Below are 23070 nucleotides of genomic sequence, written 5' to 3'. Positions count from 1 at the left end.
GGTCCCTGAATTGTCTCACTACTCATGACTGAGCAACATGTTTGCTAAACTTAGATCATATGTGATATTTTATATTGGTAATGAAATGCTGAGCCAACATTGAAAATGCAAGGGCTTACATTAGTTAGCTAAACCGTAACTCAAGGCAATAGACTGTAAACAAAAGTTAGAAACTAGCTAACATTAGCATTCATCCACAGACTCTTGACACAGTCTAATTAAGAAAACTCAGAAGGTAAGAAAGCACAGTGTATTAAACCAGCTGGATAGTTAGCTACTGCTAATTGCATGTACCTACAGTGTCCCAATTTGCTCGATGCGCGGGGGGCTGTAGACTTCGGGACGCAGCCATTGACGGTTGAGGCAAACAGGAGACGAGACTGTAGACGTTCAGGTAACGTCAAGGCTGAGGAATGGTATGGTCCACTTTAGGGGTTTCTGAAATCGTATCACAAGATTCTTCCACGCATGAACATTGGACATATATTGTAATATTTACAATTACAGATAAGAAGAGTTTCAACATTTTTTTATTTCTTTTGGGTAGTCTAAATCTTAATCTGGGGGGTCAGACCCCAAACCCAACCCCCTGTAATTCAAACCCTGGTTTCCCCCTACTTTCAGTCTTTACAGTCATTATGCTAACACAGGCTTGCTCTAGCTTTAGCTACTGTACAAATATGATGATATCCTCTCGTCTAACTTTCAGTAAGAAAGTAAATACGCAACAATTTTACAATGTTGAACTATTCCTTCCAGATTAAAGTTAGAAAATGCATTATGTCAATGAGGTTCCTCACAAGTACTGTGCAGTGTGTTTATCTATGTGTTAACTCAAATGAACACACACACACTCATATATAATTTCATGATTATGTTAGCATCTTAGTTCATCTAAGCATTTGCCAAGGTCATGAATGAGAGGCTACAAAGATGAAACAGAAGAAAAATCCATTCAATAATAAACAGTGTAGTTTAATGGATGTGCCACAGCTGCTGAAACAGTGACTAATTTTTTCAGTCTATCATTTCTGTCTTTTTTAGTAAAGACAAAGAGCTACTTGTAGAGTGAACCCTAAATGGCTACAATGACAGAGACATTTAACTTTGTTTTGATTTTCCTAAAGGGCATCGTCATGGCGATGAGGAAGGAAGTAGAAGGTTATATCAAGCTCTCTAGGGACAGGAAGAAAAGCTGTTACGGTAAAATAAGTGTGTGTTGTTTTTTAATGTTTTTGCATAAGATGTGATCATTTTTCTCCTCTGCCAAAGAGATTATGTCTTCACTGTGTTTGTTTATTTGTTTGTTGGTTGATTGGTTTGTTGGTTTGTTTGTTTGTCAGCAGGATTATGGTAAAAGTACTGAACCAATTTGCACCAAACTATTGTGACACAAGATTGTTGGTGTTTGTATTGCGGATTCAGTATGAGTTTCAGAATTGTTACACCCCTACAAAAAATAAATAAATAACAAATTGAGAATAAATTATGGATTGTTTGGCCTTGGCAGAGGTATGTGCTCTGCTGAGTGCTATTCTAATCATTTTGTTGGCATTTTTTTAAAGAAAATTAAAACGTGACATATAGCCTACAGTATGTTGACATATAAACTAAGACACATGCATATACTTAAAGTGGCAATGGAAAACATACAAAGTTAGCGACTGGTGAACAAACAAAAGAATGAGTTGCTTGAGACCAAAAACAGAGCTAAAAATAGAGTGAATATTGGACTTACTTTCATCAGGTGGGCAGAAACATGATTCATGATAAATGATGCTGATGCTAATGATGTTCCTTCATAGCGGTTGGATGTTTGGTTATAAGTTCACCCTGCCACTGCCCTCAAGCAGCCAAAAAATGAAGTTTTTGTAGGTTGTTTGTTGTTGTAGGTTGTATATTGTAGGTGTAGGTTGAAAGTGTATCTTGTAGATAAAATTTTTTGTTATGCTTTTCAAAAGTGTATGCTAAAGCATACATGTACAAACACAAGCATGGGTTCCTACACTTGTAATTGTGGTAGAGTGTCTGCAGCACTGTAGGACTTTATCCGTAAAAGTTTTACAATGAGATTTTACAAGGACATACCAGTGATTTTTTATACAGTGTTTAAAAGACAGTAAGGCTTTGAAAACCATTTAGCAGTTGGTGACTGACTTTTGAATGGGATCAAAGTACAATTTAGGTATTTTACTCACTGACAATTACATTACAGATTTACCAAACTGAAGGGCAAGAAGAACAGAGAAACACACTGAAGCATCAGTATAGTATCTGCAAGAAGTCAGTACCACTGTAAAAGTCATACTGAAAACAGCTCCTCTTCTGTTTGAGTGAAGCCACAGCATCTTCATCTGTGACATTAATGCATTATTGTGAAATCAAATGTGATTCTATATATAGCACATGCACATTCAAGTGTAATTGCACAAAGAAATGCAAACCTGTTTGAATCGAACTGCTGCAAAATTAGCTCATTGCAGTGTTTATGTTGTTCTCAAACATTGCATGTCTGCATCAGTCTCTGGCAAACACAAACACCATAATACTACGATAGACGGGATTGGTGGAGGAGGGGATGATGAGGAAGATTAGGATGCCCATCTGTTGCAGAACAGTTAGCTCAGAACACCATGTGGAGCTGCTCATTGTTATGATGCTTATGCTTATGTTGCTGATAAAGAAAGACAAATGATTAGTAAATTTAACTTTAGTAGGAAAAAAAACAGTACACAGTGTGATAGATGTGAATCAGCCAACACATTCAGTGGGGGAGAGACAAGTAAATACTGCTGGGTCACTGTGATGTTTACAGATGTCTAACCCTGAGTGAATGAGTGAGTGAGTGACTGACTGACTGAAAGAGTGTGTTGACCTTGAGATGCATGAGGTCTTTTGCATCTAAAAGACCTTTAGAGCAATGATTCACATTAGTTTGATTACAATAAAAAACGTCAGATGGGAAAACTGCCAGCTAGACACATCAACATTGAACCATTCCTGTAGTCTTATCTTTTCCTTATATAGATATGTTTCTTTATGCCTGTTCTATACCCTGTTCTGTGATATGTGATTGTTACTGAGAGATCTATTGTGGTTTACATTAGGTTAGATTTATTTTATCTGTAATGTATGTGTTGAAAATTGGACTTTTCCAGGCTGTACAGTTGAACCACTTCTGATAATGGTAATGGAAGCTTCAAAAGCAAGATCTGATATATTTCTGTACTGGAATTTAGGGAATATTAGGCTCATAAAGGTTTTAAAGCAAAGTTTTTGGGTGCATTTGTATTTGTTTGCCTTATATGATCAGTGACATGTGAGAGTTTGCCTACCTTTTTTATTTTGCACTGTATTACTAACTGTAAGTTAAGCGAAGTGCGGTTTGAAAAGGGATTGGGACACATTACAGTAGAAAATGAAATATTTCTATATTCAGCTACTTATATCAGACTATCTCTGTATTATAGCCTCAGTTTTCACCCATGCTTTACATAACTACTTGCAAAGTCTCTCAGCCACATTTAGCTTCTCTGACTAATATCTGTGATTACTGCATACTTCCTGCAGCACTGACCCCTTTAGATCTTCCAAACCCCCCATCAGCGTCTCTCTTCCCTTAATCTGGCTCCTTCAGTGCTTTCCACATCCATCTCTGTGTCCTTTTAAGATCCAAACTCTTCTTTTCTCCTCTATCCTGAGCTTTATCCCCCCTTTCTGACCTCTCTCTCAATCCTTCCAAAAATAAATCCCTCTCTTCACACTTCACTCCATTCCACTCTTTCAGCCAATCCTCCTCCTCCCTTTCTCTTTCTGTAGCAAAGTTTGACTGAAACCTACAGTATATGAAATTAAGAAATCATCATCATTAGCAGTTAGTAATTCTCCAAATTACTAAAATAACTGAGGGTAGTAGTAGTAGTGCAGCTCCCAAGACAGATCTGGTCTTTTTCTTTTATAACAGGGCTGTTTTAGAGAGAAAGGAAATGTAGGGACATCAAGTTGTCCAGCTGAGCTGTCTCAACTGCTCACAGTGTTTTAAGACTCATCTAAAGAACTGACAAATGTATTGTATAACTACATCAGTGACTGTGTAACACCCTCTAAGCAGGTATTCCTTTATTAGAATAAATCGCCATGGGTTCTCAGATAAACAAGGCTGTTTTTGGTACAGAGAATTAGGTTGGTGTCACAGAAACCAAAAAAGATGTGGTGAGGCAAACTATTAGTCTAATAAGTTCAAATGTAACGAAAAGCACAACAGGCGCTCATCATAGGGGTGATAATCTCACTGGATGGTTTTACTTCGAAGCAGCTGCCAGATGACTTGAATAGTTTTTATCCGAGAGTTAATACTTCTATTATACTCGTTTTCCCCTCTAAGATTAATAACTTGTGTGATCCATCCAGGTCAGCTCCTGCAGCTGACATAAATGTAAAGTGCTGAGCGGAAAAGTTCAGGATCAGACATAAAGTAGTGGCTGGATGCTTACTACACGAGCCTTACATGAACCTAAGTGTCTCTATAAAGGTGCTATTTGTAAATGTCCTCTGCCGCCAAACATGGTTTCTTCAGGGCAGATTGGAGGCTACAGTGAGTCGCTATCAGAAAGTGACGAGACGGGCTGACGCTAGCTGGTTAGTGTGCTAAGAAAAGACATGATACAGACAAGAGTTAGCCTAACATTGGTGTTGCTTTCTACCACTGGAGACAGCTCTTTGTGAGTAAAGGAATGGAGTTGACACTGAACTTGCAATGTTTCTTCTAGACTGGTAGGCTAAGTAAACAGCTGTTAATGCTAATGATAGCTAGTTAGCATTAGCAAAACTTACAAATAGCTCCTTTAAAGACTATTTTCATTTAGTCCTGCTACAAACAGTAGTAAATGCAAAAGAGTACCACATTTTTGTCCTTTGTCCCTGTTTCAGAAAATAAGGACTAAATAATTAAAGAGGTAGCTCTTACAACCCTGGTGATGAAACCAAGAGGGAGTAAAGCTATTTCAAAGGAGCACTGTAGTCACCTTCTTACTTTTTATATTAATACCAAAGCCCTTGAACCTTGTAAGGCTAGTGTTTTTCAGGCTTATTTGTTTACTGGAGCATTTCCTGCTGTATTTAAATCTATGGAGGGCTTTTCTGCAAGTGGGTCTTAATGACGACACCTCCCCACCCCCTTTCAAACTTCATTCGGTTCACAGCCTTCACCTAAAGGCAGAGCAGTCTGAACAGTTGATGCAGCCCTGGAGGACATGTCTACACTTTCCCTCTGTGTTATTAGTGAAGCAGAACAGAAGTGTCTTAGGAGCTTCTCCTTACTTTGTATTCAAATCAAAGCAGGCTGCAGTCATTAGAATTTACATACACTTTATTATTCAGTCATTGTCGGTATATTAAGTAGCCTGTCTGCCAGTGTCTTCTCCCATTCTGTCACTGGGGGTGCTAAAGTCAGACATTTTCAATTTTTACCATCATGGCTTTAATCATAATAAATGTCCATGAACCAAATGCACAAGCAGTGATTTTACAGGTCACCATGGAGCTTAAGTCATACTAAAATTGAACAGCTTAATAATACATGGGCACTTTCACCGTTTTTCACAGCAATGATCTGACAAAAGTATTTTTTCTTCGTACAAGAAGATCACGTAGAAGTTTCTGGTGCTTTTCTAAAACATGAATGTTTAAAAAAAACTGACTGACTTTTTAGTGTGCCAAATTATTTACATCATAGATTCATGGTATGTTTTGTTTTTTCTTAAAGGTGTAATTTTCCACACTCGAGATTATCTGTGTACCCACATAGTAAATGGTAAGCTAAATATTTTTCAGTTCAGTTTCTACCTGTCTGAGCCACTGCCCAAAACAAATGCGAGGTGTGCCAGAGACTCTTCCTACTGATTCATTTAATATGAGCTGGCTCTCTTTGCCAGTTCATATTACATTAGTTTATAGCACTTCACTGGGACTGGTTCTTAATACTATGCTTTTAAATCTTAAATGGGGCAGCAGCAGCTCTGAATTTTCTGTTGATGTCAGAGTTTTTATTTATTTTGACCTTGATCTGTTATTTATCTGAGTTGTATTTTGCTTTCATTGTCCTATCTGTGGGATATGTTTTAATACATTTTGTTTTATGTGCTTTTGTGAGTATTTTAAGCCTATGGCAGCAAACCAAATTTATTTTCGGGACAATAAAGCTTAAGTTGAAGTTGGGGGCTCCAGACAGATAGGCATCAGAAAGATGAGAGAGACTTTAAAAAAAAAAAAAAAAAGACCAAAAGAGGCAAGTGGACCGAGGGAAAAGACGAGGACAGACTCAACTGGGAGATGAGATCAGACTTATCCCAGCCATCATTTACCCAACTCTCTCACACAGGGATAGCAGTTTTCTCTAGTCTCTCAAGCTTTCAGCTCATCCTATTATAGTTTCCCCACATTAGAGATAAAGCAGTGCTTAGCAGCCCTGTCTGCGCAAAACTGAATCAGATTTGGTGGGAGAAGAGGACAAAGACACCCTCACCTAAGTAGGCTACTGTGTGTCCAAACTTTTTTTCACATCACTATACGATCATGGGTGTAGTGCTACTGGAGCACAGCCGGACCAACGCTATGTCACTTTTGTTCTCCAAGTGAGAAAATAGAATATTGGCAGTTCATATAATCCAGTTGAAATTCTTTTAAGCGCTTGAGGATCTGATCATCACACAACAGAGACAATAAAAACAAAATGAATGCTCAACATTGTCATATTGATATTTACCGTGTTGATTCACGTCAGCTCAAAGATTAAATGACATGAAAGAAAATATTCCACCATAAAAGTTAAGAATTGGTAACACCACACCATAAACATTAATATAATAGTAAAAATAGTAGAAGACCTAGATATGAAGATACAAACAAAATATGGCACAAGAATTCTTTATTGTCAATTTACTCTTTTAAATTGGCAATGAAGATATTCTACAGTAACTTTAGCCGTACGGTATCTCATATTTTCTGTTTTGTTATCGCTGCCATATTTGTTGTCCAATACTGTTTTCTTAGTTTTACAGTTGCTTCAAGTAAAAACTTCAAAGGCCAGTTCCTGGCTTCACTTTAATTGGTAGTGAGTTTAGCTTGCTGCGTCGCTGTGCATCTACACCCGTGTGAGGGCAGAAGAAAAAAACAAACAAAAAACAAAGCTTTAAGATCACAACTGAAAAACCACAGCAAAAATCAGATGGCCTATCCCTCTAGTTTTCACTTTGAACTCATTGTTCCATATATTTCTGCTTTTCTTGTCCTACAGCAAGGTTTATGAAGCTGCACTACAGCAGATGGTCGGCTTCAGACTAACTCCAGGGTTGCATTTCACTGCTGACAAAAAAGCATCATTAATGTACCAATAATGGAAAAGGTTGACTGTGCAAACTTCCTATGACTCCTTCAGTGACTCCCGTAACAACAGCGCAATACTCAAAAAATCAGTGCAAATCACAGGCATCGCAAATGTGAAGAAAACGCTCCTGACAAGTTGAGATGATGAGGCCGCAGCAGTTACCACCAACTGGAACATGCCTTTATATAATGCACATAATTAGCAAAAACCTACTCCTGAAGGTCAACTAATTTACAGGCCTGTGTAATGCTAATTATGACATTAAAGTATGTAGCACTTGAGTAATCAGACTTGCATAATGATTAGAGGACCATCCTTTACTCTGTAGGTATGGGTCAAGCACACGTCAGTAGGTGTCCCTGCTGAAGTGCCCTTGAGCAAAACACTCAACCCTCGTCCAGCTGCAGGGCCACTGACATTCTTTCTGACCTTGTGCTGTGGATGGACGCCAAAGAAAAAAAAAAAAGAATATGGCAAGATGTTAATTGTTGATACAGGGCCCCCTCTTCTGGCAATCATATAGTAATGCTGCCCAGACTATAGTACACGGACCTTTTCAAAGATGCAGAGAGAGAATGAGATTGTCCTGATTAGACTTTAATGAGAAGACAGGATTGTTGAAAAGATTATCTTTGAAATCACACTCTCATTATCAGTGGTCACTGCCATGATCCACTCACAAGAAGAGGTTTATAAAATGAGAATTTACTGTATATTCCCCTGGATTTTATTGATATCTGAACTGAGTCAATTCCTATCTTTACTTTTGGCACATTATTTCTTTCTTATCAGCAGTGGATCTCAAAGATATCTGCTGGAGTAGAAATATCTGAAACAGGCGCTGCTGGATATATGTGGTTATTTGTGCATACATTTTTTTTGTTTTGGGAAAAATAAACCTCTCATTTAATACAGCTTAAAAGAAACCATTCATCCCGTCACTGATATTTTTGCCTCGATGTACCTCATCAATACTAACTCAAACAAAAGGAGAAAAGCTGCAACAAATTGCTCAGTCTCCCAGCAATATTGGCCTTTTAATAACAACAATAAAAACAGTCAAGAAACTGCTGTGGTTTTTAACCAAAGCAAGCATGTACAGTAGTAGGCCAGTAAAAGTACAATACAATCTGTAAGTACATATAAGTGAACATAACAAAACTAAGGTTGGACAGAAGATTTAATCAAAATAGCTGAGGTCCACTTGTTTCTCTGTTAACAGGCCACTCTGTAACCACGACTTTCTGCACCTGTGTTAATGCATCAACATGAAGCAGTGACGATATAAAGCTGGAGAAGATTCTTCTAAAATCAAAAACTGTGGTCTTCATTTCAGCAGCTAGCTGTTCAGCTTAACATAAAGTTTACTAACCTGCATGAGAAACTATTTTCAATTCAAACTGATGTTAAAGTATCATTGAACAATGGCTTTTAGCTGAGACAGCTGGAAAAATGCATGTGCAAAACCTACCGTAAGGATGTGATCACAGCAAAGAAAGAAAACAAACAAACAAAAATAGCAGGAAATAATGTGGTGGAAAATTTTAATAAGACATGAATTGGAGAGCAGGTGTCAAAAACCTGATCAAAATTGAACAAAAAAAAACTACCTTGAAACAGGATATCCCTGTGTCAAGCCACAGCCAAACTGTGACAGCAGCCTGCATGGTGCTGTGTCACCACCATGCGAGGCAGCCAGGAAGGAAACATGATCAGTACATTCAGTTGATATTCTAAACTCCACAATGGATAGGCCTCTGACCGTGCAAATATCTGTAGTCCAAGAGAACGTAACCAACTCAAACCTTCAAGTTTTAAGTGAACAGTTGGTCCACTGAATCGCACATCCTAGGTTCATTAACATGTTAGAAAACACGCATATAACTGTTAATATATAACTGCATAATGTCCAGCATAAAATAAACTTAAAAAGGTCATTCAGTTTAAAATGGCCATCCGGGAGACTAAGGCCACTCCATGTGGGAGGGAAAATCCATCCCATTGGTCCAGGCTGGTCTGACGCCTGCATCCTCAGTCAAACTCAGAACTCTTCTGTGTTCTTAAAGGCGGCTGTTTGGCCATTTGGTTGAAATCCTCTGGGGGTGATATATGTAGAACGCAAAAGCAACCTGAAGTGTGCTGGTCCAGCATGTTTTGGGGGGGGGGGGGGGGGGGTCAGTAGGGGGCCACGTCAGTAGTTCTTTGCAAGTTTGCAAGTAAAACTCTGCTTAGCTAAAGTCACCAGAAGTCCCAAGTGACATCCACTCTGCTGTCAGTCACACAGACGGACTGGCAGTTAGGGCTCCCTGTAAAACAGTTGACCAGGTTGTGTTAGCTTGTGTAACAGGCTGTCTGTGAAACAGGCCGTCTGACAGACTGTCTCATGTAACCAGGCAAGAAGTCAGTGAGTGAAGGCGGCTGTTTTGCAGTCGTTCAATCGTTGAGTCGACAGTCACACAGTTCCTTGTAGATTCTCTTGCGGATGCGAGGCATGTCCTCCTGACTGAACAGCAGAGGCTGCTTCACTGAGAGACGACGGCAGTACTGCCAGATAGAAAGACACACAGTGAGGTAAAATAATCCACAAACACAGCTAAATTGCCATATTAAGTGTGGACAATAGCAGAAGCTTTTCTCCAATGTCTTTAGACCCCTTGGAGACATAGAAATGATCAAATTTATGTAGAAACCTGAGGCAAGAAAGCCAGTGGAGACACAGATCTACTTTGTTTCTTTTTCTGCCAAGAAACAAGACAAAGAGAGGGGGCAAACGGTGACAGGAGACCAGGCAAAGAAATAAAAGATCGGGGTGATGAACGAAAGGATGGGAGGACGGCTGTAAAGGTGGGAAAGAATAATGTCTTACCTCAAGGACAAAAACTCCACAGTCACTGTCGTTTTTCTGCTGAGGAATACCCTGAGGAGTCAACAAGTCACAGTAAAGCAAGGAGCCAGACTAAAGATGTCACAGTTAGTTTCTGGATAGACATGTGTATGTATATGTGTGGATTTACTGCACATGCACGCTGCTGTATTTTCTTGTTTGATTCGGTAGTAAGATGATTTAAGAAATTGTTGTTGAGTATGTAGCAGTAACGTGATCTATCATATATGCTGCACTTCAGCACTAAGGATTACATGAATGTGTTTCTTCACTTATTTGAATTAAAACGTTATTTTTAGTCTCCTGTAGATATGTTTGAATTATTTTGGCACCTTTAACAGGCATTTTTTCAGTTACTACAATTTACATTGTATTACTTTCACTTTTTGAATTAGACTAACATCCAACATGAGAATTACAACCGGGTTTAGCTTTACCTTGATGATAGTAATTTTCCAGCCCTTCTGGAAAGCTGCCTGTTCCTTCTCTCTGGCTTCAGACAGGAGGTACTTCATAATGTTCTGACAGGGGACCGGAGACAGACAGATAGACAGAGTTAAGCTACAATATAAATGGTGCAAAGGACTAGTATTGTCAAGAAAATTCAATAGTTTCACATTTCCATTGTGAGACAGTAAATATATTTACATGTTCAATACTTAAATCTCAATTCAGATTCCAGAAAACTGTGTCCTACACAATGGAAGCAACAGTTTTAAAGACAGACAGAAAGAAGTCTCGATGAGGTCGAGAGGTGGAGGGAGTGGAGGACTGTGGTAGACACTCATCAGTCTCATTAAGGAGACGGTGAGAATATGAGCGAAAATTTAAAGCTTGATGTCAAGCACTCCACCGTGTCCTGAACTGAACCCAACCCACCCACACTGACTCAAATATCAAAGCATTTGGTATGCTGAGGCAACACACTGGATTTTGAAAGACACTCTGCAACATTTTCTACATATCTCTTTAACAGACTTCCTGATGGTTTCTATTTGTTAGGGGTTGGTATCCAATGAACTGCTTAATAGATCGACTGTCTTGACAGTTTCATGCTTCCCTTCCATAAAAATGTTTTTAAATATGTAATTATAAATGAATTAATTATAAAAATGTAATTTTGTACAGCTGTCCAAAGTGCTACATACGCAAGACAATTACTATGATGGTGGAAGTCAAGACTTTCCCGCCTGCAGTTATAATCTGAGAGTAGTTGTGTGGAATTTTGAGCATATTAAAAGTATTAGGAACGAATTCAACTCTTTTAATGAAATTCATCTAAGCAATGTTATTGAAACAACAAATCGAGAAGAAATTTGGTCTCTAAACATTAATATATTGATTTACTAGCAAAATACGAGATAATCCTTCTGTTTTGTTCAGGTTCATTACAGCTTTATGATGAAATACCTGGACCTCTAGAGAAACCTCCAGCACATATTCTGATTATGTGCTGTCACTGACACCACACTGAGACAGCGATTGATCATCATCATATGTAGTCTTTTGCCTGGAATTGATGGTCCAATAATTTGTCAGGGCAGCAAGCAGAAAAGCTGGATTACTGATGATCTGGTCTGATCAGTCCTTAAGCGTAACCCACATAAATCATTCCAAATCATTCAAAATGTTAAACTATGATCTACAATCCAAAGACATTGACATGCACAGAGGCACTCACATCTGTGGTGTGTCTGAAGACGATGCCTTGGCTGTCGTAGTAACTGATGGTTTTGGTTGCCATGGTGACTGTGACAAGAGACCAGTGGATTTCTAAATGGATGGGAATTAGCAGCAGCCACTTGGAGAACAGGTCGACCTGAAATAACGACACAAACATACATGAGTTAGATATCCAAGATACAAAATGACGCTGATGTCTACTACACATTGTCTGGAATAACCCATTCTCAACAGAGATTCACAACATACAAGTCAGATTGTCAGGTAGCGAATGTGTCACGAATGATACAAACATGTCCAACTGCATTTCTGTTTGACACTGGGTTACATTTTGACTTCTTCCACTTGCTGGAAATGGTAGTTTTAAGAACTACTGAACATATTTTACATGTCACACATTTATTTCATGTAGTAAGCACATTGAATTTAGACTATGGTTGCAAACAGGGGCAACCAGACCACAAAAAACAGCTGATGGTTATCTGGATCTGAGTTTTCTGCAGCAACTGGGAAACTGCTGGTGTCGAACTAAAAGCTGGAAATGTAACTGCAATGCGATAACAAGGTTCAGCTTTTAGCATAACTGTCAAAACAAGTGAAACATAGCAATTCTCCAAACTCTTTCATATTCCCTCTTACTTTTTTAGTCCATCTCTTCACACCATCATAACCCTTGGCAACCAGCTGCTTGTGGAAAAAGCTGTTGAAAAAATGAACCTGAAAGAGAGAGATAATAGAACACATTGATACATTACACAGTCAGGATTTTATTCATTCATTTTGTATTTTATAAATATCCTTTTGAGCTGCACGTAAAATTTGAATATGAAATCCAACAAACACTCCCTGACTCACCTTCTGTTGCGTTGCTTCCATGATGAGTTCTCCATACATGTTGATAATCTGGCCAGACATAAAAACAGAAAAAGAGATTTGAAAAAGGTTGTTCAGTATCCCTAAAATCAACAAATGTTTTTTTGTGCGGTATGAGCATAAATTAAGGCCAGACAGAGTAAGAAGAGGTGTGTCGAGCAGCTGGCTTTTCCTCCTTATTCACCTGGTCATTAAGCCAATTCTGTTCTTCTAGTGTGCCAAGGTCCTCCAGGCCCAGGTTGTGTTTGTTATACGTCACCATGAAGCCTGCAATAGGAGCAGAGGCCAGTCCCGACCTGTACCGAGTCATTTCCCCTTTGATGTCCAATCCTCTGAAACAAACACATCAGGAGGGGAAATTCAGTAACAATTTTAAACACGAACCTCAGATGCCTCTGTTACACTCTGTTTTCAAGGACATTTTAAGAATTGTGACGGATACGGAAAGAAAAGCCACAAGGTCAGAGATTAAAAATAACATTCCAAAAAAATGTAAGGACACAAGTCTTTTAATTTGTGTGCTTATGCTCTTAAACAGATCCTTCTGAATACTGTGGCAACATTAGAATAATCTGACAACTGGGTGGATGAGTTGAAATTATATAACATGTCATTAAGTAATAATCCATGTTTCTACTTTCTACTGATGAATGATGTAACACAACAGCGGTTTAACCCATACCCGAATTACTTGATAATGTCAAGTCGGTTGCCGCAGCAAAAAACCCCAACATACAGTAATGTTGAAGTGTATGGTTTTGACAGTAGCTTTTATTCTCTATTGGGAAATATTCTGTACATAAAGTATATGTTTATTTTGACTGACCAACTATGTGACATTTATTCTGGCCAACTGAGGAGTAGGGATCTTGCTGCTGCACACACTGTTTCACCTCTATCACTGTTTGATAAATGTGAAAGGACAAGGCTTAGTGCTCAAACATACAGATACAAGCACTGAGCATGTATTATGATGAATTCATAGACCAGGTGTGAACAATCTGTGAGCCATAAATTAAAAATCAAACTCGGTTTCCTGTGTAGAATAAAATGCTGTTGATCCTTTTCAAAATGTAAAACGATTGTGCTGCTAACTTTAACTACTCCATTATGGAGGACACAGTCATCATGCTGTTGAATCTTTACTTCAGCATCTAAATTCCTACAGACAGGAAAAAATAATCATCTCATGGTGTTAACTCATAAAACCCTACTGTTAAAACCTTCAAACTACCTCACATCTCTTTTAACATTTAAATCTTGTAAGTACAGTAAACGATTCAGTTACTATATAACCTTAGATATTCCTTCTGTACCCACAAATCATGGCAAGGTTTTAGGTTCATCTTTATGTGCATCTTCTCAATCAAACAATCTACAAACCGCCCTCAAAATACACTCCTTGGAGATTTTAAAACTTTATAATCTGATGTTTTTACAACTTTTGACAATTTTTTATTAGTTATTTATTTTTGATTGTGTTTGACTGAATAATGAATGTTTTCCTGTTCTCAGTCTCTGTTTACCGTTCTTTTTGAGATGGCACCTGAATGTGTCAAAAAACTGGCAACTTCCACATTCATTCTCAAATGGCAGATTGTGTTTGAGTGTGTGTGTGTGTGTGTGTGTGTGTGTGTGTGCTAACCTTTTGCTGAGGTCAGAGTTGCCATTCTTCTTCAAGTATTCCAGCACATCTGTCTCACTGAGAGGAATGAAACTGCCATACTTCATATAGAAGCTCTCCAGAAACTCTAAAACAGAGGAAATAATTGTAACATGATTATATGACCTACTGCGTGAGCAACATTAACAGTGTTGTTGAAAGGATGAGCGGTTTTACCATCGATGCTGTTAAAACCCAAATTCAAAATACTGATTCTGTACTGTAGTTTCATCACATTCAGGCATGTGTACTGATAAATACAAGCAGTGTAAATGCAATACATTTTTGTGGGTGTGGATCCTTTGCAGTAAAGCTTTAGTCTTGTTGATACATTTTATCAGCAGGTATGAGTGGTGATGCTTACTCACTGCAACACATAAAGCTTTATTCTATGAGGACAGGATAAACTGCCCACATCCAGGTGTGCAGAGTAAACATGTAAATGCTGCCAAAGGGGAAAAGTATGTGTATTAAGAGTCTGAATAGTTTTGTGAATGAGAGATTTCAGTTTCGTTTTTGTTTTTTTACGAATTTGCAGCCTCTGTGTGAGCTTCACTTACTAATGATGTTTCTGGAATTGAAAAAGAAAAAAAAAATCCCTATCTTGGTGAATCAGCGTTGAACTTAAATTAGACGTCTGTCCTGAAAGTTCAGTTTATCATTGTGTAAAAACATCAATCATTTACCATACTTTACCAATGAATATATTCATGTAAAGGTATGAGTTGGCATTATGTGCTCCAAAACACAGCTTACCATGGACCATATCTGTAAGCTGCTCCAGGCTTTCTTCATTCTGCGTCTTTCCATCCATCACTGCTGATTCAGACTGACCGTCCATCTCCTCATTCTCCCAGGTTCCCGGCTGACAGTACAGCCTGTGGTCTCTTAATGCCCAGCAGTGCGGCATGCTGCACACTATAATAGGCCCCTGGTTTGGATGAGAAGTTTCCACTTCCATAGGTGTAGCTCTGTGGTCATGATCTGTTGGTGTGGTGACATTTCCATTGGACAGAGTGACTGGTAAAGAATCTTGGTCTGTACTGTCAGAAGTCTGGTCCACCTGCATCTCAGAGTCAAGGTCCTGGGAAGTTTTTGACCTTGAAGCATGGCCTGACTGCCGTGACATGAATAGTAGTCCATTTCCCAGTTCACTCATGATCATATTGTCCTCCTTAGCCTCCTCCTCAGGTTCAGAGTCAGATAGGTTTACTGTGTCTCCATTTCCAAATGGAGATTTAACTATGCTGGAGTCAGTTTGCTCTCCATGTTCTATCCCTGCATTTTTGTTCTCCATTTTAGAACCGATGACAACACAACCCCCACCTCCCCTCTTCATTCCAACTTCTACTTTAATTTTTGATGCAAACGTAGCTCCAAGCATTCCCCTCCATCCTCTCCCTCCACCTCTAACTACTGACACTCCCCTGCCTGCCAATCCCGACCATTTCATCTCATCCCTGCTATCGCCACTTCCTTTTCCTCCTTCGCCAGTAGCTCCTGTCCCCTCTATCAATGTGTCCTCATTTTTTTGTGCATCCTCTTTCTCTGGAGGGACACAGTTTCTTATTGGTCCATCCTGCAGGGATGTGACAGGTAGGGGAACTGGGGTTTGAGATTGAATATCAGCCACTACTAGAGTCGTTTGCTCCTTCTCATATCTGTCATCTTCATCCTCTGCTTCCTCTACTGTCTCCTTGCTCAAATCAAAGCTCTTGATACTTATCAGCTGGCCCCCCACTTTTCTTTTTGGGGTGTCGCCGAGATCCCTAACAGCCCCTCTCCCTCTCCCTCTTCCCTTCCCCTTTCCTCTGCCTGAGGTTTTGACATTGTGTCCAGTACTGTTGGGCCCACAGCAGTCACAGGCCTTAGGAGTCCTCTTCCTGCCTGATGTCCGGCCGTTGACTGGGCCCTGAGAAGGTGTTGTGTGTTGTGTCTGTGTAGAGGACCAGGATGATGCTGGGCTTGGATTAGTTGTAAGTGCATTTTCTGGGGTTACAACAGGGGGTTCTGCATCAGCAGGAGACAGAGTAGAGGTCTGTGTCAAGTCAGAGTTGGAGGTAAGGTCTGTGCTGAGGAGTTTGGCAGAGGTCTGGGTTAGGTCCTGACTAGTAGTATCTCCAGGGGGAAGCACCAGAGGAGGTGCTACTTGTAGAGGAGGTGCTGTAGCAGGAGCAGTTAAATGAGGTGATGCTGATGGTGTTGTTTTCATTGGGGAGGCCGCAGAGCTGCTGTAAACCATGACGTCCTCCTTTGGCTCCCCAACCCCATCCCCAACACCCCGTATCCACACTCCTGTACTCCTGTCCTTTGGTCCCCTGGAGTTTTAGGTTTTGTGGTTTTCTGTTTCCTTGATTTTGATCCTGACACTTCCCTGTGTAGAAAAGAAGTTGTTCTCAAGCCTCTCAAGACTATATCATGTCAGGTCGCAAGTGTTGCTCAGTGGCATCTAGACTTTGCAGGGAATAGCACCACCACCACTAATTAGAGTGACTGAGAATAAGTGGAAAAACAAGAGAGGAAAAACAGAAGGTGGGGAAAAAGAACCAATGAAAGAAATATCAATAAGTCCCCCCAATTTGATCAATAATTAAATCTTTGCAGTTTAAATGTGCAAGGCATGACTCAGGTTTTGCATTCACCAACACTTCTGAGTCAATGAAAAACACATCAGAGCAAGGCAGTCATTCAAAATTATAACATCATATTTAGATGACTAGATCAAAAATGCATAACTGCAGTATCTTACCTGTAGGTGAGATTTCAACTGTAGTGGAGAAAATAAAAACATCTGTTACGATAGACATTATTCTGATGATTGTCTAGATGGAGAAAGCCTCAATAAAAGCCTGACGACATCAGGAATTCAAGTCTTGACTACAATTTTAAAACTAGTGGGATTATGCAAATTCTGTATCAAGGTAGATTTGATAAATTTGCCATTTGTTTTGAGGAGAATTTACCATTAAGCTCAAATAAACATATTATATTATATACAGTGACGTTACCGTCAATGACCAAATAGTTCACTGTTCAGATGTAGTTCATTTGTCCTGGCTTGCAACTTACTCTCTTTTTGCACAAAGATATCACGACTTCTCAATAACAAGTGGCTACTTAGCTGAGATTTTGTGCTGCTCTTCTTTTTGAAGTAACGTTGTGGTTACTTTGTGTTATTTCGTTTTCGACTTGCACATGTTTATTCATTTCTTCAGATAAAGTAGTCATTAGAATATTTGTCAATGACAACTACAATTCCCACAGTCAATTAAGTTATTAAGTTAACTGAAAGTTGCGTTAGCTTAGCTTATCTAACACTAGGCGTCAGGCTACTGGAGCACGTTCACACCTAATTTAAGAATATAATGTTCTTTCTAGTGATTAAACTAAGTCTAATAAAAGTTTAGCATGACTTAGTCAGTCCCCTGAAGCTAGCTGAGTTAGCTAGCTGCTGCCAAACACAGGCGAAAAAACAAAGCAGCGATTGCACACATTTCCTCCATTTTCAGTAGGAAGCTGGAGGCGTCTAAAGACAAAGGAGGAGCTGCGACTCAGCATCTAAAGTGACTTGGAGAAAAAGCTAAAACCATGGTGAAAATTTGAAAGAAACATCATGATACAGTACCTTGTCTGTGAAATAACAAACTGAGTTTCGTCTGACCACGATTTGAAGAAACAACAATCCAATCTGTAGTCGCTCATTGATTGCGTCACAGCGTCGAGCTCAACTTCGGCTGCTTCCGACACTCTCCCGAAGTCACCGTCAAAATGTCCTTCTCTAACCTTTCTGTTCCATCCTCCCACGTCGCCCATAAAATGTCTCTAAAATTAGCATTTTTACATGACAACAAGAAAATCTACAGCAATCTCCTTGATTTCATTTAGATTTGATTTTATTGGCTTGACATGTGAATAAGTCCTTATTATTTGAGTCTGCATAATATGATTATACTATCTGTGTCAAAATATTGCTGTTAAGTTGTAATTTATCAAATTACCACCATTTTTACTGAGTCGGGCAAGGTTATAGTATTCCATCACAGGCAAATCATTTTCATTATCAATAGGTCTGATCTTTTTTTATCTAGTCTATGTCAAAAACAAAGTGAAAAACAATCATTACTGCCCAAAACCCAAATGAACACAACCGAATTACTTTTGTTGTCCGACCAAAAGTTAAAAACATTTTCACAGAAAACTGTGAAACTAGCAAATATATATTTGAAAAGCTGGTATCAGTCATTTACACTTAAACATGACTTACCACTTGTCAATTATCAAAACTGTTGCCAGTTAATTTTCTGTCAGTTGACAAAATCATAAATCAACTAATCATTTCAACTCTACAGTATATTGATTTCTGGGAGGTTAATCAAGCCATGGCCGTAACAAATAAAGTAGAATAGTGAATAGAGAGAAGGAAAATAATGTAAATTCTGATATAATGCAAGATATAAAATAGTAATGCCAACTGGTATCACCACAGTATTATGATTTTATCCTTCTTATTATGATCATTTCTAACAACAATATTACTGCCACAACACACACTGTGTTCTGATATCTTTAATTATAAAAATCTAAGACTGGAAAACAATAAATAAAACTAAAAACAGTCAAAATGTAAAGGAATTAAGTACAAAATTATCAACAATAAAAGGTTACATAAAGAGAATATTAACATAGTAACTGGTTGCTTAACACCAGTAGTTCCCAACCTTTTCAAAGCAATGACATGACTTTTGTAAAACAAAGAAACCTACCACAGGTATAGCAATATTAACAATATTAACTGTGTTAAAATGTCACATATCATTGTGTAGTGAAATGGGTGTAACATAGTGTAAACTACTGCTGCACAAGGCCCAAAATATATCAAACAAGCAAATTCTACAGTTCTTTAAACATATGAACAAAATATGAAAATATTTGAGCTTACTTCAAGACTCCTGCACAGACCCACTCGCTTTAAAGATAATGCAGCAGATTATGCACTGCAATAAGCACAGTCTGTTGCTATACATTACTATTTGTACATAAGATCAGTGCTACATTATTCTCTACTAGCATGATCAAAAACAATAGGCATAATACGTCTCTTTACAAGTGTCATTTGGCTCCAGTGATGTCAGGTGATCGGACTTCATTAGTCCCACCAAACATGTACAGATGCCGCTGTGCGAGGAGCCTCACTTTTCACATATATGTCTCACAATCCTGTGGCACTGTGGTACTAATGCCAAGAGGAATCGTTGGTAAAATGCTGCAGTTTTATTAAAAAAAAATTGAGGAAATATGGTTTAGGATACGCATCTCACTGCCAAGACAAACTGTAAATACTTAGTGCTTTTTAAACTGGCACCATGTACAGGAACAGTTCATTTTGTAAATTCTACAACTCAGTAATGCTGCAACCTCAGATCAGATGACAGATTAATGACTGAAAGGCAAATATTTTTTTCCATAAGAGCAAGATTACAGTCTTCCTGATGTTTGATGAAATGATTAAAGTGAAAGAGGAACTACCAGAGTAGGAAATACCTTTCATATGAGAATCTACTTTACGCAGGGGAACTTTAATTTTACAGCTTTGGTTCAAATTGCCTGCACTCAATCTGCAGTGACACCATTTTAAACAGTGGAAAGCAGTAGAGAAGTGGATGTTGGTAAAGATGATCGTGGGTCAGCAGTCAGTGGCAGCTGTTGGGTTCGGGGCCTAGAAGAGATGATTAGTAGGATTTAGAGGACAGAAGATTAAAAAAAAGTATTCTCACACATTCATGCCACTTTATCATGAGAAGGTATAAGTACAAGTTTTTAATGGATCTACACACAAATGTGTTAGAGAGAGAGAGCACTACTACCTATCAACGTGTGGCATTGACGGCTGGAGTATGTATGGTCTTGGAGACTGCAGCGCCGTTGCTGCCCCCTGCTGTTAGCACTTGGAGCTGCAGCTGATAGTCACTGTCAGCTTGAAGACCATGAACTGTCACTGACCGCTGAGACTGTGTATGAAGAAACAGGGTTAGTGCTGATATGCGAAGACAAAGACAACCTATCCTTTCTTCACAAATGTTTTAATTGATCAAGATATAAACTGTTAAAGTATAAGGCTGCAGCTATTCCATATTTTTCTTACTGCCAACAAATCCCATGAAAAGACCAAAACAACTAGGTGTTAATCCATCTCTTACTACGTTCTGAAGCTTGCGTATAAACGTAAATCATTTTAAAAAGTGTCACCATTATACACTTATATTTTCAAAATAATATTAATTAATTAATAAACTGCTATAAACTTACATTTTAAGCAAAATTCAATTAAACAGGAGTAAAATGGGTATTTGTTGGGGGCTATTTTTAGCTACAGATTTAGTGCAGGATGGTGTAAGAGGGATTGACACTCACTCAAAATAAACTAGAGCTCTGTGACACAGAGGATAAATTACATCAGGCTTTGGCTACTATAATAACAGTTAGGATCAATTAATTGCTAGTTTTTGCCTTTAATGGTTTATAAGAAAGGTGAGGAATATCACCAGATTTATCATTCAATCTATTACAGGTAAATGTTGAGTCACAATGTTTCTTTACTTTGACACTTTTATTAGACTTTTATGAATCAAAATCTTATATTTTATTCTTTCTTTAGATTTTGTGATTGCTGACAGTGCCTCTTTAAAGAATCAAGTAAAAGGAAAGAAAAAGGAACCTGAAAAATATCTATTGCCTCATCATCCCTACTGGAAACACACACAAACACACACACTCTCATATTTCTAAGGTATTTTCCTCCTTCTACTAACACAATGCAATGCTGTCACTGTAAAACTCTCTGTCTTGTCTCACCGGTGCAATTGTCTGTGTCTGGGAGATAAGTGTGTCTTCCTGTCCCTCTGTTACCGTGGTAACCCCTGATTGCAGCGTCCAGGTGAACTGGAACCCCTCAACGGCTGCTGGGTCCAGTGCATGCTGGGACATCCTCCAGCGAAACGTAGTGAGTAATGTGCCATTGACTTGTTGAAAATCTGCTGTCAGCCGTTCTGGACGCAGTACCACCTTTCTGCCCGCCAGGAGGCGCTCTGACACAAACGAAAGGCACAAAACTTTTCCTTTAGTCATGTCAGAACACTCATCATAATCATTTCTTAGCAGGTTTAATGTGACAATATGTTTATGCTAAAAGTGTCCTCAACAATTAATCAGAGATGGATCATAATGACAATCATTTGAAGTACATTAAACTAGTTAAATTGTGTGCATATATATAAAAAAAAAAAAAAAGTTGTTTAGCAACACTGCTGGAATTTTAATATGTGCAAGTGTGTAGTCGGTGTTTCTACTACTTTCGGGGGTCTTTATATTCCCAAAAGAAGCCAACACAAGATGCAAGAAGCACGTCCCAGAGCATTCTTTTAAACAGGCATTAAGGGGTTACAGGATTAAAGAAGGTCAATGAAACACTGCCTTTACATCTGTGTTTAGTTACTCCTACCCTCAGTGTTGCAGGGCAAAGCTTTGCCTCCTCTGACCCTGACGGAGGAGCAAGCCGGGGTTGTAACCCAGGCAACAGCCTCTGACCCCGGGTCAGCCTTCATTGCCACGGCGACCCGGTACTTACAGCCAAACAACAGACCTGTGATGGTGTGATGGGTACCCTGGAGAGAGAAAACCAAATCAAGTTAGGGATAAAAAGAGTGTTTAAAGAGAAATTGTAGTGGAAACTGTACACAGCTGGTTGTTAAAACTGACCTATTACAAGGTTCCATAAAATATACATATTACCTCTATTTTTGTTTGGAAGCAGCTTGTTAGCTCCATGTTAAAATAAACACCACAGTTTGAAGCAGTGCTTGGCAGCTTTGTAGGTTGGCAACTTCAAATGGTGAGAAATGGCGTAACTGTTTAAAAAAGGCTGAACTTCAATGAGCAGAACTCATATTCTGTGACCTCAGCAAATTGCTCACAGCACTTTGATATTTATCAACCCACTGACTCTGATCATTTCAGACCAGTTTTCTCTGCTCTCCCTGTTGCTAATTCACTTCATGATGTAAAATATCTGCATTTTCAGGAAGACACTCTAGTTAGCAGTCTTTGCCTAGTGGTTTCTGCAATGTATTTTTACATAGATCAATTTCAGTCAAACCTTGCCATGCACCAGTTTATTAGGCACAACTGTAACAATCTAATGCGATGCAATATTATAACCCTGCAATGAATCTCCTCATTGTGAAGGTTGTGATTTTTTAGCATTTTTCAGTTTGGTTTGGTTGTGTTTAGATCACATTACCTGCTCTGTAAAACAACACCTTTCTACAGGAAGACAAACTACAAACATCTCAGCGTGGTTTGTGTTACAGACATTGCTGATTGAGAAGCATTGGTTAGTAAGAAAATTGCTCAGGCTATTACTTTAAGAAACAAAATGTATCTGACACACAGAGTAATAGAAATGTAGGATAGTTCAGCTGATGGCAGAGAGACAAAACCTTGCACAGACAGAGGATGAGAGCATTCCAGTCAGATCTGAGTTATGGTGATGAAATTTGATATCTAATACACATATACACACATAGA

The 23070-nt window shown here is 38.8% G+C and overlaps 2 protein-coding genes across 4 annotated transcripts in view; both read right to left on the bottom strand.

Annotated features, from left to right (window-relative positions):
- Positions 1–8396: 8396 nt before the first annotated feature.
- Positions 8397–18227, bottom strand: LOC130171375 (sentrin-specific protease 5-like). 3 transcript variants are annotated; one of them, XM_056379354.1, is made up of 10 exons: positions 18113–18227; positions 17237–17254; positions 15244–16980; positions 14470–14575; positions 13009–13156; positions 12807–12854; positions 12591–12668; positions 11950–12087; positions 10706–10789; positions 9938–10301 (listed from the first exon to the last, which is right to left on the bottom strand). In XM_056379354.1, exons 3-10 carry the CDS (start codon positions 16727–16729, stop codon positions 9978–9980), a joined length of 2412 nt encoding a protein of 803 aa, XP_056235329.1. In that variant the 5' UTR covers positions 16730–16980; positions 17237–17254; positions 18113–18227; the 3' UTR covers positions 9938–9977. The 3 variants fall into 3 exon arrangements, with proteins under 3 accessions (XP_056235331.1, XP_056235329.1, XP_056235330.1); XM_056379355.1 differs by having other exon boundaries at positions 15244–16861; positions 18113–18188; XM_056379356.1 differs by lacking the exons at positions 17237–17254; positions 18113–18227 and adding an exon at positions 8397–9928 and having other exon boundaries at positions 10251–10301; positions 15244–17223.
- Positions 18228–19037: 810 nt separating this feature from the next.
- The window catches only part of anos1b (anosmin 1b), a 44183-nt gene continuing 40150 nt past the window's right edge, over positions 19038–23070 (bottom strand). Inside the window, exons 12-15 of the mRNA XM_056377652.1 lie at positions 21986–22148; positions 21340–21572; positions 20352–20495; positions 19038–20203 (exon numbers count right to left, since the gene is read on the bottom strand). Of these exons, the coding sequence (XP_056233627.1) occupies positions 20355–20495; positions 21340–21572; positions 21986–22148 (537 nt within the window). The 3' untranslated portion in view covers positions 19038–20203; positions 20352–20354. The remainder of the gene's footprint in view (positions 20204–20351; positions 20496–21339; positions 21573–21985; positions 22149–23070) is intronic.

Source organism: Seriola aureovittata, chromosome 6, assembly GCF_021018895.1.
Source record: "Seriola aureovittata isolate HTS-2021-v1 ecotype China chromosome 6, ASM2101889v1, whole genome shotgun sequence".
NCBI classification, from domain to species: Eukaryota; Metazoa; Chordata; class Actinopteri; order Carangiformes; family Carangidae; genus Seriola; species Seriola aureovittata.
The sequence above is the reverse complement of the archived record's forward strand: the minus strand, read 5'-3'. Positions and strand labels throughout refer to the sequence as shown.

Bases quoted from the DNA above. Each gene is read 5' to 3' on its own strand.
- LOC130171375 (XM_056379354.1), bottom strand. From the start codon at position 16,729: ATGGTTTACAGCAGCTCTGCGGCCTCCCCAATGAAAACAACACCATCA. The intron at 12,855-13,008 runs GTGAATAAGGAG...ATGTCTGGCCAG, and splicing joins AGAATTGGCTTAATGACCAG to ATTATCAACATGTATGGAGA. The intron at 12,088-12,590 runs GTAAGAGGGAAT...TCGTTATTTCAG, and splicing joins TGAAGAGATGGACTAAAAAA to GTCGACCTGTTCTCCAAGTG.